At 48.4% G+C, this 18,485-nt stretch overlaps 1 protein-coding gene across 2 annotated transcripts in view; it reads left to right on the top strand.

The window, feature by feature from the left end:
* Positions 1-18,485, top strand: part of pde8b (phosphodiesterase 8B) — a 32,746-nt gene that overhangs the window by 6,044 nt on the left and 8,217 nt on the right. The window contains exons 1-15 of one of the 2 annotated variants that reach the window (XM_070988989.1): positions 3,010-3,140; positions 3,231-3,287; positions 8,809-8,999; positions 10,842-10,901; positions 11,319-11,376; positions 11,661-11,749; positions 11,838-11,916; positions 12,044-12,184; positions 12,264-12,352; positions 12,437-12,491; positions 15,254-15,305; positions 15,720-15,797; positions 16,188-16,264; positions 17,465-17,629; positions 18,298-18,343. In XM_070988989.1, the coding sequence (XP_070845090.1) occupies positions 3,114-3,140; positions 3,231-3,287; positions 8,809-8,999; positions 10,842-10,901; positions 11,319-11,376; positions 11,661-11,749; positions 11,838-11,916; positions 12,044-12,184; positions 12,264-12,352; positions 12,437-12,491; positions 15,254-15,305; positions 15,720-15,797; positions 16,188-16,264; positions 17,465-17,629; positions 18,298-18,343 (1,264 nt within the window). In that variant the 5' untranslated portion in view covers positions 3,010-3,113. Of the gene's footprint in view, positions 1-3,009; positions 3,141-3,230; positions 3,288-8,808; positions 9,000-10,841; positions 10,902-11,318; positions 11,377-11,660; positions 11,750-11,837; positions 11,917-12,043; positions 12,185-12,263; positions 12,353-12,436; positions 12,492-15,253; positions 15,306-15,719; positions 15,798-16,187; positions 16,265-17,464; positions 17,630-18,297; positions 18,344-18,485 lie in introns of those variants that run through there. The other variant, XM_070988987.1, reaches the window with a different exon arrangement.

Genomic DNA, 18,485 nt, shown 5'->3' with positions numbered 1-18,485 from the left:
ATTGGCTGATAGTTTGGCTGCGACACACAGCGTGATGCACATGTGGTGTTCGCTTCTGTCCGACGTCCTTGAGTCTGATTAGAAATCCCAGAAAAAGACACTTCCTGTAACTTCAGAACTTGACTTACAGTCATGAAGTTTTTAGCTTTCGTCAGTATGAAAGTAATGTGGTTGTAGTCTGTACATCTGTGGGTACACGTGGCGCAGAGGTGGCTAAGAGCTAATTTGGTATACCTGTAAAGGTGCCAAAATGTGAACAAATAGAGGAATAAACAGCTCAGGCTGTGGCCAACAGCTGACTGGCTCTATAGTTATGGCCCAGACTCGGCTGTGATCGTCCCCCGACGTAAAGCAGAACGAGTTGTCTTGATTTTGTGTGTCTGTCTCCATCATTTCTGAACATTGGGACATTTTTCCTCCTCTTTCTCCCACATTTCTAATGGCCAGCTTCCCTCCGCTGTGGTTGCTGGTACTTCAGTGCAGAGTCATGATCTCACTTCTTCTGGGTCTGCTGTGAAAGGCAACAAGCGTCAGAAGAGTGGAAACACACAACGTCCAACTCGAGTGCGTAGTTTATACATTTAACAAGGGGAACTCCACCGATTTCACACATAAAGGTCAGTTCACTGCAGCAGAACAGCTGTATGATGTCAAGTCTGAGAAAATAACCCTGATTATGTCATCGTGATGTCATCAGGTTTGTCTCATCCTGGGCTGAGAACATTTGTAAATCTGCCGTGCAAACTGGAAATGTAGTTTGAAAGCTGTTTCCCAGGCAGGATGCTGTCAGTGGCTTTAACATGAACACACATTTACACCATCAAAAACACGAGAAATGCTTCAGTTTTCTGAGACGACTCTGTCTAATTCAATATTTAGTTTACTTTTGCAGACAAATCCTCCTTTGAGACGCTGAGGCTGTCAGATGTTTGAGTGAAAAGAGCCTCTGCTTCAGTTCTTTCCTCTCTTTCCTTCTTTCTTCTCCTCATCCACCTTTTCCTCCAGCTTCATGCTGACTTTGCCTCTTTGCTTTCAGCCTTTCTCCTTCTTCTCCACTTGCATCCATCTTTCTTCCACCATCCGTCTTAACTCTCAGACGCTCTTATTTGTGTACTCCTACATCCTCCTCCACCTGTTTCCCCTTCCTGTATTTCCGCGGAGACGTCGTCAGCTGATGGTGCACTGTGACAGCTTCACCTGCCGCTTCCTCCATCATCCTCTAACTCCTCGGCTGTTCCCGTCTCTGCCGCCTTCCTTCCTGTCCTGGTTCACATCTGGCTGCGTCGTTCTCAAGTACAACAGAATTACTCATTGTCTCATGAAGCCGTCCCTCTGTAGAGCGTCCTCGCTCCCTCAGGTCGTCTCAGACTTGTTTGACCTCCTTCCTTTGACCTGTTCGACCTCAGAAAGATGGCTGCCAGCACGTCAGTGATTCCTGCTCTCGGCTGTGACGTCCACCGGCCCGTCCTCATTTCCAGGTCATCAAGTATGGACGGTGTTTTCTGCCTATGTGTCTCGTATAGACTCACGAGGTTCCTCCAAACGCCTGCTGAGCCTTCCTAACGTGTGGTTAACCTTGTTAGGTTTGGAGCAGAAACAGCTGCTTTGGATCAGAGTGGTTCAGGATACGTCAGGTTTTGTCCTCCCTCTGCAGGCTTTGAATGAATATCAGCCCAACTTTAGGATGAAAACCTTCATCTGTGATGAAGTTATGACTTTCTTCAGCTGCTCCACAGTAACAGACGGATTCATTTGCTTTGACAGCGTCCAAACGTCACGAACAGGCTTCTCACCTGCTGCCTGACGGCTGCTGCTCTCTGAGCTTCAGCAGCGACGTGTCGCCCTGATGCACTTCATCAGGCTCATCACACTCAGATGCTTTTACTTGAGGTTTTGTATGCAGGACTTTTACTTCAATCAGAGTATTTTCACAGTGTTGTATTCATGCTTTTACTGAAGAAAAGGACTTAAATATTCCTTCATGGCTGCATTTGAATCCGAATCTGATGACTGATGACAGACAAACTTCATGCACCCACAGGAAAACAGTCCTGATGCAGCAGATGAACTAAACTCTTGACGTCCACTTTGCATCACTTTGCTCTTTAAATCTAAAAACATGAATGTGTGTGAGACCAAGGTGTGTTTTTGTGTGTGTGCGTGCAGGTTTGTTCATGCATGTTACCCAAAATTAGGCTCGTTCTTCAAGTGTGGCGCCCACAAGCTCTTGATGACGCTGGCGGTGCGTAGTGGCTCGTTGAGGCTGCTTGTGGCTCGCGGTTTGTCCACCTTTAAGTCTAATTACCGCTGACAAATAATGCTGATGTGTGGTTGAGTCACCGGCCCTCGTCCACCTCGCCGCGTTAGTCACGCCGCGGCTGAGTGGAGGTTGTGCGTGGCGTGCATTATTACAACCTCGTGCCTCTGGTAGATTACCTGAAACCCCCCCTCCCTCTCCGTTCTTGTGGATGCCTCATACATATTTTTCTTCAGGTAGAATGAGGCCTTAATCTGGAACCTTCTCCTGCGGGTTATGAGTGTGTGTGTTTACGAACAGAAACCACCGATTCGAACAAAGAATGAGGAGCAGTGACTCACCGGCACAGAAATAACTGGATACCTGATGGTAATTCCCATCAGAGTGAATGTGGCCTCACTCCTCTGCGAGGCTGCATGAAACGGTGCAGCGCTGAGTCACTGGAGCGCGGTGGAAGCATGTGTGTGCATGCATATGCTGAAAGGATGCACATGCAGCCGAGTGGCTTACTCACACCAGGATGACGCATGGGGCTAAGAAGCCTGCGCGCACATAGACAGCACTGAATGTGATGCTCCTGCAGAGGGATTAAACCTGGCTGCTAATACCTTCTAAAGATGTTTGCAGCGGACAGGTCGGCTCTGCGCTGCTAATGCCGCAGACGCAGACGCCAGCTCAGGATCTGCAGAACAGAAGCAGATATTTGTTTTCTCTTTGAAGCCTGTTGATGTTTTACTGAGGAAACACTTGTTTGTCTTGTTGCTCGATGGACTTTTAAAGCTGACAGAGGGAAGTAAGAGAAGGCTTAGGGTGGTGCAACGCAGGCAGGTGGTGCAAGAAAAAGCAATATGCCAACATGCTGCTGGACGTCAACGGTAAAATGGTAAGAAGTGTTCGCGGCTTGCTTTGCTTTGTTTGTGTTCACGAGCTCAGTTTGTGTTTGTGTTCACACGGTCTCATCTGCTGTTTGCAGGTTTCAGCCACAGAAGAATGTGTAGGACCGATGAGACTGACTCAAGAGCCCATTCAGGTAAGAAGAACACGATCGTGCTGCTTTACGTCTGTTTTGTAGTTGATTGTTAATCAATCGTTTCGTCTTTGAAACATCAAGAAATGCCCATCAAAACTTTGCAGAGCTAACGATGTCTCCGAAGCCCAAAAAGGCCAAAATCTTTAGCTTCCAGTGATACGATACAGAAAAATAATCCTGTCGTTTGAAAGAAGACTGAAAAGATTGATTATCTTTACGCTGATGGTTGTTTTTCAGTTCTTACATTAACAGTTTTTTCTTTTTCTGTGAGCGTTTGTTACTGTCTGAACTCACAGAATCTCCAGCATCTGTCTGAAGAGCAGATCTTAACATCTGATCAATGCAGCTCTCCCCGGCTGTTTATACAGAACTGTTTATATAAACCGGAGCCGTGCTGCGTTCAGGTCGCGTTGGGATTTTCTGCAATATGATCTTTCTTCTAAGAAAACCAGTCGCCCCAACTCCTGAGTAGTAACTTGGCTTAAAGTGTGTTGAAAATGTTTTCTTTGTTTTAACCTAAATATGATCCACTTCCCATCATGCTTTGGAGGACAGTGTAGTATGATAATGTTTACGGAAGCGAGTGATGAAATTTTAAAGGATTGCTTCATAATTTTTCACGTCGTGTGGCCTTTCGACCAATCAAACGGGTTTAACCTGCTGGAGTCACACCTTTTCAGTTCACACTGACCGCTGAGAGAGTCCCTCACGATGTGACTCCAGGTGAAGTGATGGAGGACAGAGTCCAGCTGCTTGAAGCTGAAGGAGACATCAGTCAGATCAAAATGTCCTCTTGAAAAATTGAACTTACGAGCTTTGAAACGTGTTGCTGCGTCAGATTCAGAATGAGCAGATATTTACAGGAATCAGTGAAGCTGATGAGCTCAAACATTGAATCTCTAACAGAGTGCAGGGTTGTGCTAATACGTCCCCAAACTGCAATCCGTACTGCGCTGATGACCTATGTCTGCTCAGCGTGCCTCCATCGGCTCATTCGCGGCTTTGAGAAGCTGCATTTATGTGAAGAGTCCACCTCGAGCTGCCTGCAGACACCTCGTCTGTACTCTGTGGCGTCACTTCTGCTCAGATCTCATCTTCCTCGTGGAGAACTCGGGAATATTGAAGGTTAGTCGGAGCTGAGTCAGGGATTGTCTGTCTCATCCTCTGCGTGGGGATTAGGCCATGTGCTGGTGAGATTTATCCTTATGTAACAAAGAAAGTCGGAGCTGCTGGAGGTTACAGCCGCTGGAGGTGCAGGTATCACGGAGCATTCCTCTGTTCTGGCAGCTTCCACCGCAGGAATCAGCTGCTTTATTAGGTGCTTGTTTATTGCTTTGATTTCATTTGCTTCAGTTTGAGCCGCGCTGGCTTGACTGATCTCCAGGGGTTTCTGGGTTCAGCTCAGTTCCTGCTCCAGTGCAGTGATGTGAGAGGCCTGGCATGCCGTGTTCGCCATCCCTTCGCCCTCCTCCTCCTCCTCCTCCTCCTCGTTCACCATGCCAAATAACATCGCACCAGGAATCTGTGGCAGCGTGCAGGCAGGTGGAGGCACCAGGGGCTTTATTAAAAAGCCTCCTAAGACCCTGTCTCACGTCCCGTAAAACCCTTAAACTGCTCTCCCGAAGCAGCCCGGTAAAGCAGCACCTCCAGCCCTCTGCCGGATCCTCCTCGACTCCTTCCTCGGGAACAGAGAGATGAGGAGCGAGGGATAAAATCTCTGCAGGAGAGAGTTATATACAGTGAGTTTTCCTTGACATTTACTGTTACCGCCTCGCAGCCCTGGAGAGTTTCAGCCTCTCCAGATGCCTCCTCCTTCAGCTCATCTGATGATTCATGAGTCCTGTGTTTCACTCAGCGAGGGTGAAGTAACACGTATGTTTTTAGATTCCTCATGTGACGCTGCACTATCATGGTCAAGACCAGGACCAGGACCAGGACCAGGACCAGGTCGGGACCCCTTGGCGTCACTTTTTAAGGCACTGAGTGTCATTTTCCAACGTGCAGGGCTGCGCGGTCAAGGTAGCAATAATAAGTGTAAAATGACTTTCAAAATAAAGCTCCCTGAGAACAATAATAAACACGCGGTTGACGTGGAGAAACAGACACACTTTTGTTTAAGTTCAGGCACCAAAACTGCCTGTTTAGTTTGGAAAAGATCATAGTTTGACTTTAAAGTAAGGTCACACTGTAAATACTGTGCATCAGGATGAGATATGAAGAACTTTCACTGACTGCCAGCGCTCAGAAAAGTTACATGAACGTTTAATTAAACTCAATCAGTGAGTAGATCAACAGTAAATCAACGGGCAGAACATTTGTCGGCACAAACACCATAAATGTCCAGATCCTGACATGAAGATCTGCTGAACGTTTTCAGGGTTTTTTGCATTGATGATTGAACAAACCAAGAAATGAAGTGAGAAGATAATCTGCAGATGGAACGATGCTAAAAATAAAGAGTGGCTGCAGCCTCCAGACTTGCGTTATTGTGGTCATTTTGTGAAAGAACATGGCGTCATAAAACTCCTCCAGAGACGAAGCACGGCAGAGGAAACAGCTGGAAGCTTCCTTCAAAGCGCTCTGCTTGTCGACAGCGTCATAAAACCGAAATCAATCATCCAAAATCACTGAAAGGGTTTGTTTGGACTCAGGCTGGATGTTGAAGGGTTAACAGCTCGATCAGTATCCTATATGTTTGTAGCCATTTTCGTTACTGACTGATCTTGTGATTATTTTCTGCTGATCTCCAGAAAATGCTCATCACAGTTTTCCAAAACTCAAAGGAAGGTGGGTTCTTTAATTATCAAAATTCACATGTTTAAGACATTTTCGCCACACATTGCACGGTGAAGATGACGTCCAGCCTTTACATTTAGCCTGTAAAGAGTCTTAAAAACTGACTCTGGATCTGTGGCCCTCCCATGAAAACAGCCTGATTGGCTCAGACTGTGTTGTGCTCCCACACAGATCAAGTGCTCAAAGCCAGTTAGCCCAGTGACACCTCTCTGTGTTTGGGAATCTCCCAGCGTTGGACGGCATCTGGCCCGGTTGTGCAAACATGGCGGATTAACCTCTGAACTCTGAAGATGTGAGTCAGCTGGCGGCAGCGGTCGGAGATAAAACCGTGCGCCCGCTGAACGCTGACTGGACGTGTTTTCATCCAAACCACGAAGCCAGAGAGTGACTGCGGGCTTTGTGTGCTTAAACACACGTATGTCAACATTGAGATGGTGTAAGTGTGTGAACATGCAGGCAGCGAGTTGCGTTCAGGGACGAGCGTCGAAGGCAGATGTGATGTTGGCGTGATGGAGCGCAGCCGTGTGCGGGCTTTTAAGACCCACGGCGCCTCCTGCGAGGGCTGGTGACATATTTGGGTGGCAGGTCAGAGATCCGTGCAGCCGGCGGGCGTCCTCCCAGGGTCGGCCGGGTCCTGTGCGTGTGGAATTTCACATGTTAGCACCATGGTTACACAAAGCAGGTCCAGATCAAAGACTGTGGACCTTTCACAGCCTCTCACCAGTACGAGCTCATTTCTCCCATCTCCTTCTCCTGCCGCTCTCACCTCCATATTTTCTGTCCGTCCTGTGTCCAGCTGAGCAGCGCTGCGTTCAGGTGTCACTTTGACCAACTCTCTTTCCTCGTTTTAAAAATAAAACCCTGATTGGACGCTGCATAAAGCATAAATCGAACAGAATGTGATCACCTGCTGATCCTCTCTGACATAAACTGACCTGAGAACAGCTCAAATTCAGTAGATTTAATGTTCTTCCTCATCAGCTTCACTGATTTCTGTAAATATCTGCTTATCGTGAATCTGATGCAGCGACACGTTTCACAGACTGGAAGATGTGGAACGCTCCAGAAACACCTGTTTGGATCGTTCCACAGGTAAACAGGCTGATTGGTGACAGGTGAGAGGATCATGATTGGGTCTGAATCAGTCGTTCGTGGAGGATGGAGCGAGTTCACCACTTTGTGAACACATGAAGGGTGAAGGAGATGAACACATGAAGCTGCTGATTATTGATGATTGATTGTGGTTTTATTCAGCTTCCCAGGGTTCCTGGCTTTGTCGGGGTTGTGCACAGGACGTGTGGGGAGGCTCTCCTCTTCAATCACACCCACTCACCTCCTCCCTCTCCCTCTCTGCCCCCCCCCCCCCCCCCCCCCCCCCCCCCCCCCCCGGTCACTCCATCCTTTGTTGTCCTCGGTGGGAGTCGGGAGGTGATGCCGCTGCGAGGCAGAGCTGAGCTCTGTTGCTTCTGGCCGCAGACCAGCTGCGTGTGTGTGCACATGTGTCTGGGAACATGTGTGTGTCCGCCGCATGCGTGCTGCGTCTCCTCGCGCTGTACCAAAGGTGCCGGTGCGTTCACGGTCAAAGCGCAGCGTGGGATCAAAAACATGAGTCCATGTCTGTTGGTGTGAAACAGCTTGATGAGGAGAAGACGTTTTGACGCGTCCACGCTGCGGCCTGCTCAGTCCTGCTGCTTCATCCATTCTTTCCTCTGAGTTTTTATCATGGAGGGAGCTGGAGTCCATCCCAGCACGAGCACGAGGCACAGAGGCGCCTGCACAGGTTGTCGGCCAATCAGAAGCCGAGGATCAGCACGCCGTTATGGACAGATCATAGTGAATCCTCTGAGCTGTGTGTGTCATGACGCTGTGGGAGGAAATCCACAAATGATGCGAACCACGAAGGGCCAATCCTGCCATGACGTGTTTTCTATGTTTAGAACAATGTAAACGCAGCTCGAGAGCTTCTGCTGATGACGTCGAGAAGAAGCTGGAATTACTTTTATCTGCGGGAGGAAGTGAAATATTAACTTCACTGTTTACTGACTGTGTTTCATCTGTTTTCTGCAGCGACAGGCCGTCTTTGCTGCGCTCGTGTTCACCTGGTTCATTTAGGGAAAGATCTGTTTTAATAGAGAAGAAGTCCACAAACCACAGTGAGACGGGAACTCTGGATTCTGGTGTCACAGCGCAGCACTTTGTTCATAACCCGGACGTTCTTGATCACCACCAGCTCTTATTCTTCTCTGGTTTTGATTTCTCTGTCAGTCAGCGTGTTGGAGACATGTGCTTAGACTTTGTTTATGTTCATGACCATAAATCTGAACCTTTGATACACCTGATATATCTCAATACCATCAACAGAAGTTACACATTACTTCCTACCGTGGTGCTTCTTCAAAGCTCTCTGACAGCCCAGCAGTGTGATAAATGTTGTGTCCAGCTTCACTGCCATGAGCAAAACTAGCCCACCCTCCAAAGGGGGGCGTGTGTTAATGAGTTAAACATCTCTGAGCAGGGCTTTGGCACTGAGCTGTGTTTAATCACAGATGTACATGAAGCTCAGCAGTAACAGCGGTTCTTATTCAGGCCCATAAATGTCAGTAACTGTCTGCTTCCTGTCTGAGCAGTAAATGTGCTGCAGACCCACTAACACAGATATTCTATAATTATCACCGCAGCAGCAGCACGGTCTCACCCAGGCGTCCATTCCTTCCCGTCTCCGCAGGTCCTGCTGGTGTTCGCCAAGGAGGACAGCCAGAGCGATGCCTTCTGGTGGGCCTGCGACCGCGCCGGGTTCAGGTGTAACATCGCACGGACGCCCGAGTCGGCCGTGGAGTGTTTCCTGGACAAGCACCACGAGATTATAGTCATTGATGGACGCCACTCGCGCTACTTTGAGCCTGAAGCTGTGTGCCGGTGAGCCTTAGCTGCGTGTCTGATTCCACACTGTCTGTATGTGAATACTGTCTGAGGCTGCAGCCGGTTAGCTTAGCTTAGCACAAAGATGGAAACGGGGGGAAACAGCTGACCTGGCTCGGCCTGAAGGTAACGAAGTCCACCTTCCAGCACCTTTAAGGCTCAATAAGAAATAATCACAGTCACAGTAAAAGCACAGTTTGTCATTTTTACTCCGAATTGAACAAACTCTGGTAGTTTGAGGTGGTGGAAGGAAGGTTTTGTTTCCTCTGGACAGACCACACGAGCCCTTCCCCTGTTTCCATTCTAATGCTAAGCTAAGCTAAGCAGCTGCGTCATGTTCTCCGTACTTTGAGTAGTGTTTTTCCTCTAACTCTCAGCCTGAAAGTGAATAAGCTTCCCAAACTGTCAAGCGTCTCATCATTCCTTCAGTCAGTCTTTCTTCCTGTGTCTGTGTTCAGGCCTACATGCAAAGGGCTTCATCTGCCGAGAGTCGCTCAGTTTCTATAATAAAGGTCATGCAATCCTTCACTTATGTGAGACTTTCACCTAAAACCAGTCATCTACCAGAGCGGCCAGAGTTCACACTGTGGTGGAGGGCTTGTTGGCGCCATCTGGTGTTCAACGGAGGCACTGCAGGCATCTCCAGCCTGAAGCTGCGCTCTGGGCCTGTCGGCTCAGTTTCTCAGTCCAGTGTTTGACCCCAGAGAGAAGCAGCAGGGCGTACTGGATGTCACAATTCACGAGAGGCTTCTGGACTGGAACAGAGTGGCACTGAGTGAGCCTGAACCACAGACTGTGAGTTTGTTTGTTTGTTGAAAGCTGGACGGTGGCCCGGGGGGATCGAGAGTGAAGTACGCATGCAGGATGTTAAAAAAGAGGGGCTTTTTTCCCTTTTTGTCCATTTTTCCACAGCAGAAAACCCCTGTCTCACACAGCTCTCTGCCAGGTGTCCACGCTGGTCTGTCCTGAGTGTGTCCCCTGTTACTTTCTGTCTCGGGTGGACATTCAAAGCTTCACACAGGAGACATTTCCAGCCGTCCTGCTGAGAAAATGTCCAATCTGTGGATTTCAATGTCAGATTCCTTCCTCACTAACGAAACGAATATCGTGTACTGCCCTTTGACTTTAACCAATCTCTGCATGTTTCACATAGCCAATAAGAGCTGGATGTGGAACAAAGAGCTTGTGTTCAGGGCGTTTGAAAGGGGATTCCCGTCGCGCTCAGTGAGTGTCCCATGCTCGCCTTTACGCCTGTGCGAATACCTTCAAGGCATCATCGCTGGGACTGGGATCCAGGGCTCCTTCTGTGTGTGTTTCTGTGTGTGTTTCTGCAGACTTTCGGCCTGTGGTTATTGTTAGATACCGCGCTAACCCGTCCAAAGCTCCTCTAAAAGCCACCGCCGTATATTTTGTGGAGTGATTTATTAGAAGTGCTTCGTTATTTCCCAAAGCAAAGGGACACATCCATTCGTCTCTCCTGTCTCCTGGTCACCACAGTTTGGCCGTTGCTCCTTTCCTCAGCACTGTTTTCTCCTGGCTCCCCCCTCCTCCCGTCCCTCAGCCCCCACCAGGATCTCTGCCATCATCTCCATCACTGTCCGCTGTCCTCCTCCGCCCCCGGACCGCTGTCCCGTACGTCCTGCCAGCCGCGTGGCTTTGTGGCCGAACCTCTGGAGCAGATGGTGTGTTTCAGCTTTTGTGGCCGTGACATCACCCTCCGTGCTCCCACATGTTTGTGCTGTACCTGAGTCCAAGCCGTCCTCATGAGCTCTCTGTGAATGGAATGAACTCCCGCTGACTCCCGCTGGCTGTTAATCCCTTTCTTTTCTTTATTTCCAGGTTGATCCGCGCCACCAAGCCCTCCGAGAACGCCGTTATTCTCGCCGTCGTGCCACAAAAGTAAGATTGACTTGTGCTGATTTTAATACCCTCTTTGTTTTGTGGGCCTTAAAGTTCCTGAAAACTTGGCTCCGAATCATCTGTAACAGTTTCAGCGACTGAAGTTAAAAAGCAAAACAGAGTTTGGTTTAGTTCGACACATAAAACCTCAGAGATTCTTTCAGCGCAGCATCAATCATGTCACTGCTGTCTGATGTCAAGTTAAACGTGAGGGAAACTTCCTCCACAATAAAAGGCAAGACTTCCTCCACAATAAAAGTCCTGCAGCCTTGCATTTATAGGCAGGCTTTTAATGTGGAAACAATGGCAGGAAGCTGAGAGAAAATGTGTTTTCAGGCATGTTTCTGATGATGATGATGATGATGATGATGATGATGATGATGATGATGATGATGATGGTGGTGGTTCTCTGTGCAGGCCGGCTGACCAGGACGAGCCGTCTGTCCTCCCTCTCCTCTGTGCTGGCTTCAGCAGGGTATGTCCAGCAGCTCGCCTCAGCTTCTAACTGTGTGTTTATGACAGACTGAATGTGTTATCTTCGTCTCTGCTGTGTTTTACTGGCCTTCTGAAGGGCTTGAGACGCTGAAATAGCAGCATGTCTCCAGTTTTTATGGAGGCGGTTTCTGCCGGTGGCGTCCGATGTGTCAAAATGACGTAGGAGGCTTGAAAACAAGTCACTACCGAGTGAATCCTGACTCATTCAGTTTCCGCTCGTCTCTCTTCTCCTTCGAACGCCGCGTAACCTCGTTTGGCCTCCAGAGGTTTGTGGAGAACAGCAGCGTGTCAGCCTGCTACAATGAGCTCATACAGATTGAACACGGAGAGGTGCGCTGCCAGTTCAAACTCAGGTACAGCCACGCACACACACACACACACACACATGCACACGCTGTGTTTTTACTGGTCCTGAGCTGGTGCGGCTTCCTCCGTCCGCAGGGCTTGTAACTCCGTCTTCACTGCTTTGGAACACTGTCAGGAGGCCGTGGAGATCACCAGCGAGGACCACATCATACAGGTAGCCATGATGCACACACACCTGCCGTACCTGCATACAGAGCAGCATGAGCAACGCCTTCCTGCAGGGTGAGGACCAGCAACACAGAATGTCACTGGACTTTAACGTCTTCCTGGTTTTGTCCCAGTACGTGAACCCAGCGTTTGAGCGGATGATGGGCTACCACAAGGGGGAGCTGATCGGGAAAGAACTGACCGAACTCCCCAAGAGCGACAAGAACAGAGCTGACCTGCTGGACACCATCAACACCTGCATCAAGAAAGGAAAGGTGAGTCCCACGTCCGTCTGTCCATCCATCCGTCCGTCTTCCCGTCTGTGTGTCACCTGACTGTCTGCTTTCTCTGAAGGAATGGCAGGGAATCTACTACGCCAGGAAGAAGTCAGGCGACAGCATTCAGCAGCAGGTGAAGATAACGCCTGTCATCGGCCAAGGAGGGTAAGATGAGATCCGTCAGCCCGAAAGTCGTCACCGCACAGGAAATGAGAAAGTACTGACTGACTCTTAAATCGCCTCCAACAGGAAGATTCGACATTTTGTGTCCATCAAGAGACCTCACGTTGACAACAACAACCAGGTGAGTCCAGCCGTGATCTACCTGAAGGTTTCTCTTTGGTAATGATGAAAAGGCCATCGAGCTGCACTCTTATCAAAGCTGGAAAAAGCCAAACCTGGACCGTGCACGCACATGAGCAACACTCTGAAACCTGAATCTGCCCAAAATGCTCGTTTGCAGACTCAAAATGAGAAATCCTTTGCTTTCAAGCCCGCGAGCAGCTGCTTGGAGAAGAAGTTCCTGCTACAAATTGAATGTGTGAAGAGATTTCTAAACCCGAATGCTGCAGCCCGGCCCGGCTCGGTCAGGCCTGGGGGAGGAATGAGTGAGTCTGAACTCTGCTGGCAGGTAGTTTTACATAAACACCTTTAATGAACCGCAGGCTGAAGCGGCAGATTGAGAGACTTCAGTGGGGCATGTAGCCTCGCAGACTTCCAGCCCTGCTTGGCAGCGCGGACGCTTCCTCCATAGCAGGTGTGTCGCTGCTCTCAGCTGGGTTCCAGGCCAATAACGTCATGCTATGCTAAGCTACGGCTAAGCACCAGGATCCCCCGCTAAGGCCCGGGAGGGCCAGCAGCCAGGCGCCAGGGCTATTTATACCCCGGGCAAAGCTGCAGGGAGACCAGCTTTAGCTCGCTGCTCTCTTTCATCATGTGTGCATGAGGTGAGTCAGCCGCTGGCATGCGCCCGCAGAGCCACAAGGCATTCGCTCCCGCTCGTCGGGATTGGGAATCCTTAGACATGGCAGCGGCTGATCCCATTCTCCAAACCGCAGAAGGCATCTCCGCGACCGGGGTTGTGCAGCGTCAGACTGAGTGGTTTTATCAGGGTGTTTTTTTTAATCCGCTTTCACCTCAGATTACAGAACAGAAGTGAGGCGAAGCAGAAACAAACGTTCAGCATTTGATGACGCTTTTAAAGAAAATGGTGTCGCTGGGCATTCAGAGGTCCTCTCAGGATGCCGCCGATCTGATACTGTGGCCCTGCTTGGACCATTTTCCTCGGAGCTCTTTAAACCACACATTATTCCACGTCTTTCCCACCCAGACGCTTGGCTGTGGCCCACGGTTTCCATTTCATTGTGTTGTTTAGTTAGCAGCATTTGTCTCAGCGCTGCAGACTCACGGCAGGTTCAGGGTCACTTCTGTTTGTCTTCCCTCTCAGTTAAGGGCCATCATCATCTCAGCTGTTTCCCAGCTTTAGTCCAGTTAACTCACAAGATGTTTTTTTAGATTTCTGTTTGTGCTTTGCAACCCAAGAAGCCCATTAAGATGCAGCCAGCTAAATCTGGCAACCTTGTATGTCATTAGGAGTGTTTATGCCGTCTTAATCCTATTTACTCAGTGTGGGACGCACTGGAGACCTGAGAGCGAGCGACTGAGGAAAGCAGGGCCGCGCCGACGAGTGAGAAACATAACTGAGGAACATTTCTGCTCATCAAAATGACTTCTCTCCTGATTTTTGTACATGGAAATGAGTAAAAGTGCAGCATGTTTCGATGCCCCGTCAGCAGCCTGTAAAGGTGCGGTGAGTCACCGAGTGAGAAAATCTGCTGCAACGGGATTAGAGGCTCTTCATATCCATATCTGCAATAACCCCAGTGTGACGAACGGGATGTTCTGGACACACGGTCACCTGCGAGGATCAGCGTGGACCAGTGTGCAGACAGGTTCACACTGAACCGACAAGTTTTACATCCTGCTGCTTCATTAAGCTTCATTTTTGTATTTCTGGTCAGAATTCGAGGCCTTTGACCTTCTGTCGTGCTAACAGGCTGCACAGTTAGCTCTGTGAGGAGAGACGTGCGGGACTTGAGTGTACTTCAAGTGTTAGCAGTTGCTAAATAGGAACAACTTTTTCCAAACTTGAAGTGTACTGAAGTACACAAGAGGAAATCAGGATTCTTGAGTATTCAAAACACACTTGCAGTACAATTATTACATCACCGGTGCGTTGGAAATATACTTCAAGTACACTTTAACTGAGCATGCTAACAGTGTTTTACAGAGGACTTGAAAATAAGTGCACTTTTTTACTGATATTTGTAATTTAGTACACTTTACTTTGAAATACTGCTTAAAGTACTGCAGAATTAGTACATTCATTTTTAATGCATTGAAGTAGAACTTACTGACGTCTGAAGTTTAAAAGTATTAAATCAAAGTGTACTTGTACTTGTAACGGCTTGTCTGTACTTCACTTATATTTCTAGTACTCTGAATTATACTGCTGTTTTCTCCCACGTGCGTCTTTTCTGTGTGCAGCTGAAAACCTGATTGGTCATTCATGACGTGAGCGCGGTGAAAAGCCTGTTTCGCACCGCCTGAGCGCGCTGAGCTGTGCGTCAGGTCGTCACGCTTTAACCATCGTTATCAACGAGGCAGAAAAGAGTTTGTTTCTGTGAGAAACGAGCAGCTTAACGTCCCGCTGACGTCCCTCCCTCGGACACCCGGCCAGACGTAGTTCCCGCGTCTGCTTGGTTCAGCTGCTTTCTGTGTATTCATAAGCAGCTTTACCTGATACAGGTGCTGCTTTCAGGGAATCACTGAAGACGTGACGCTCACAGTTTACACGGAAAGACAATGAAATGTGAAAGAAGCAAACGTTTGTGCGTTGAGGTGAGATGGAAAGATGAAGAACGTCACGTTAAGGCTCTAAAGAACAGCAGTAAACCCGCCGGCGTGCTGCGTTCAAGGAGCGGGAAATTAGGCTGACTGCCGGCTCTTGGTCCGAGTCCAGACCTGGACTTTAAAATCAGCCTCTGCTCTCTGTGTGTCTGTCAGGTCCACAGGTTCAACAAGGAGGAGCGAGGCGGCGGGGAACACTCTCAGTCAGGTAACGTCCTCTTCGGACCTCTGCAGCAGTCTTCATCACTTCACATGAGAGTCACAGAGCTGCATGTCGGTTCTGCTGTTAGCTGATGTTTCAGTGGAGGTTAAGAAGTGTAAAGCTTTAGTGTCTTTCTGTCAGTGTTGGACTACATTAAGTGTGTTTATAGACAATTTATTGACTCTTTATTAATGTTTAATAATGAGATTTAAAGATTTTTTAACCTGTTTCTCGAGTTAATAAGTAAAAAAATAATCATACCGAATGAAAAATAAAAGATTTTCATACAAAATAAGCAAATTTGAGCTTGTGAAACTGGTGAAAGTCTTTTTAATCAAGCAGCAGACAGAATAAGTGTTTTGTGTCTGAATGGGATCTCATCAGTGTGATGAACTCTGACCCACTGACTTCCCTCCACAGAGAGCCACTCTCTGCGTCACCGTGACCGCAGGAAAGACTCCATTGACGCCAGGTCACTCAGCTCTCGCAGCAGTGACGGTGAGCAGCCGCGAAGGCCTTATCTTTAATTTGAGCCTGTGTTTGAGACGAGCGCGGCTCCGCTGAGAGGCCGAGATAACGGCGGGGAGGACGAGGTGAAGGCGGGAGCAGTCATGGCGGCTGCCTGAGCTCAGGAGACGTGGAGGACTTCACGTTCCTCCTCTGCTCTGTCTCCTTCAGCCTTTCTTTCTTTCCAAACTTTGTCTTCTCGTCCTTCTGTGTGTCTTCTGTTCATCCTTTCGCCCTTTCACGAGCCTCCTGACGAGGCCTCACAGTTTCAGCCGCTCTGATTCAGTTTTTGGAGGGTTTGCAGCGTTGAAGACTGCACAGGCTGACAGCCAATCAGCAGAACCGCCGTAACACCTGAAATCTTTGTTTTCTGAACTGCAGCTCCCAGTTTGCAGAATCGGAGATATTCCTCCGTGGCCAGGATTCACTCCATGACGATCGAGGCTCCCATCACCAAGGTATGAACTCTGACTTTAAACCAGAGTGTGTAAAGTCACTCGGTGTAAAACTGACTGTTCAAACACAAGAAAAGGAAATATTTCTTAACAGTGTTAACGCTCAACTAACACAAACTTGCCTGTTTGATCATTATTATTAATTCATCACTGTCACTTGAAAACCTCTTCAAAATGTATGAAAACTCATGCTGATATGACAGATTTGACTAATCTAACACTGGAATAAGATTAGATTTTCAGCTTTGTTGAAAAAAGTTAGCAAAGCTCACGAACATGCGTGTAAAAACTGATGTCACAGAGGTCACAGCTGGACTGAGGATTTGCTTTTTGGTTCAGAAAGCTGCTGGATGTTGGATTTTCATGGTAGATGAAGCTCTTTTGTGGCTCGTCAGCAGCTTGTTTCACCTCAGACAAACATCTAAACATCTGTCCGTTCAAACTCCAGCTGCTTTGAAGCATTTCAGTTAAAATGTGAATTTTGGGTGAAACTGATTATTTCACTTTGACAGACGATAGAAAATAAGGAGTTGCTGTAAATAAACGTCTGATTGTTTCTGTGAACTCTGTGAAGCTAAATCAGCACAGCTTTAATTTAACGTGCTCGACTGATGACTGAGATTTATTTCTGGTTCTGAGTCTCTTAATGCTTCAAACTGGAGCTTCCATGATGATAAAGATGGTTTTTAACGAGGCTGTGCTGCTGTTAAGGAACTGTGGGCTCTTTGAGACTTTTGCTCATTTTTCCCCCATTTTATTGCTTTTCTCCTTGTTTGTGACCGTTTATCTTTGGCTTCATTGTCCTGCCATTCACAGCTGATGTTCTTATTAGCAAACATCACTTTTAATGTGAGCGTGGTCTCGAGCTGTGGATTCTGCGTGACCCCGCCACCTGCCGTGTGTGGCGGCGCTCAGAGGAACAGGAAGCTGTAGGCCGGATGAGGCTTTGGTGATATACGTCGAACAGTATGTGACATTGTGCGCTGCAGGTCCTGTGATGCTCGTGTGTCTGAGGAGCGGCTTTTTTTAGCTGTTTTTGCCTCAGACGAGGTTTGTCCAGCATCACATGGACGTCTCCATGACACACGCACAAAGAAAGGAGCGCTCTGTTGCGGCGGGCTCGCAGAGGGCTCTTTGTGCGGGGGCTTGTGTGCAGCATCTGTTTGAGGCAGAATGGGGACTTTTCTTCTTCCTCTCCCTCAGGTAATAAACATCATCAACGCCGCCCAGGAGAGCAGCCCGGTGACGGTGGCCGAGGCTCTGGATCGCGTGCTGGAGATCCTGAGGACCACCGAGCTCTACTCCCCTCAGCTCGCCTCCAAAGAGGACGACCCCCACACCAACGACCTGGTTGGGGGACTCATGAGTGTAAGTGCAGCCGAGGTTTCTGCTTTCAGACTCGTCGATGGTTTACGTTACAGGCTGGAGGCTCTTTATAAGGAGAGGAGAAAGAGCCGCTCTTACCTCATGTGTCTGAAAGTGGACATGCATTCCTGTTGAGCCAAGAAACTTCTGGCTTCCAGATCGAATCGATGGTGCCAATCAGAGCGCCAGCAGAGCCTTTGTTTAGCTCTGACTTTCTGATTTGTTGAATGAGATCAGCTGTGAGGTGAGTCACTGCACGCAGATGTTCGTCCATCAGCTGCAGAAACGTCCAGCAGGGAGACTTTGGTGCACCGAGTCCTGCGTTTTTATCAGCGTATTCCCACAAAAACACCAAAACCTGCGAGTGAATCACAGCCTCAGAGCTTTACCCAGCACCTTGAACACACACACACACACACACACACACACACACACACTTACTGAGCTTTTATGGTTTTGGTTATTAGCTATTTTTTAAGATTTACGTCTTCAGATGAAATAAATGTGCGTAAGGTCGAGAGCTGCGGAGAACAGACGTGTTGTGCTTTCATGGGATTCACTGACGGTAAATAAAAAGTGTTCTCGTTAATGAGGATCTGTGTTCTGCAGAATAAATGTTCCAGAGTAAACGGAGCTGAAGCTTTCAGTGACTCTTATTTTATGTTTTTCAGGACGGGCTGCGGAGACTCTCTGGGAATGAATACGTCTTCTGCAAAAGTAAGTTTCAAAGAGCTGGACGAGCATCAAAGTAATCCCGTATTATATTCACAGAAAGACAATCTGACCGAGTTTTTAGTCACTGCACAGCTGACGTGATGCACAGTGAGTAGCTGGTGGTCCAACACAAACACGAGAAGAA

The sequence above is a fragment of the Chaetodon trifascialis genome, chromosome 20, assembly GCF_039877785.1.
Source record: "Chaetodon trifascialis isolate fChaTrf1 chromosome 20, fChaTrf1.hap1, whole genome shotgun sequence".
In the NCBI taxonomy this organism is placed as follows: domain Eukaryota; kingdom Metazoa; phylum Chordata; class Actinopteri; order Chaetodontiformes; family Chaetodontidae; genus Chaetodon; species Chaetodon trifascialis.
This window is presented reverse-complemented; position numbering and strand designations above follow the sequence as displayed.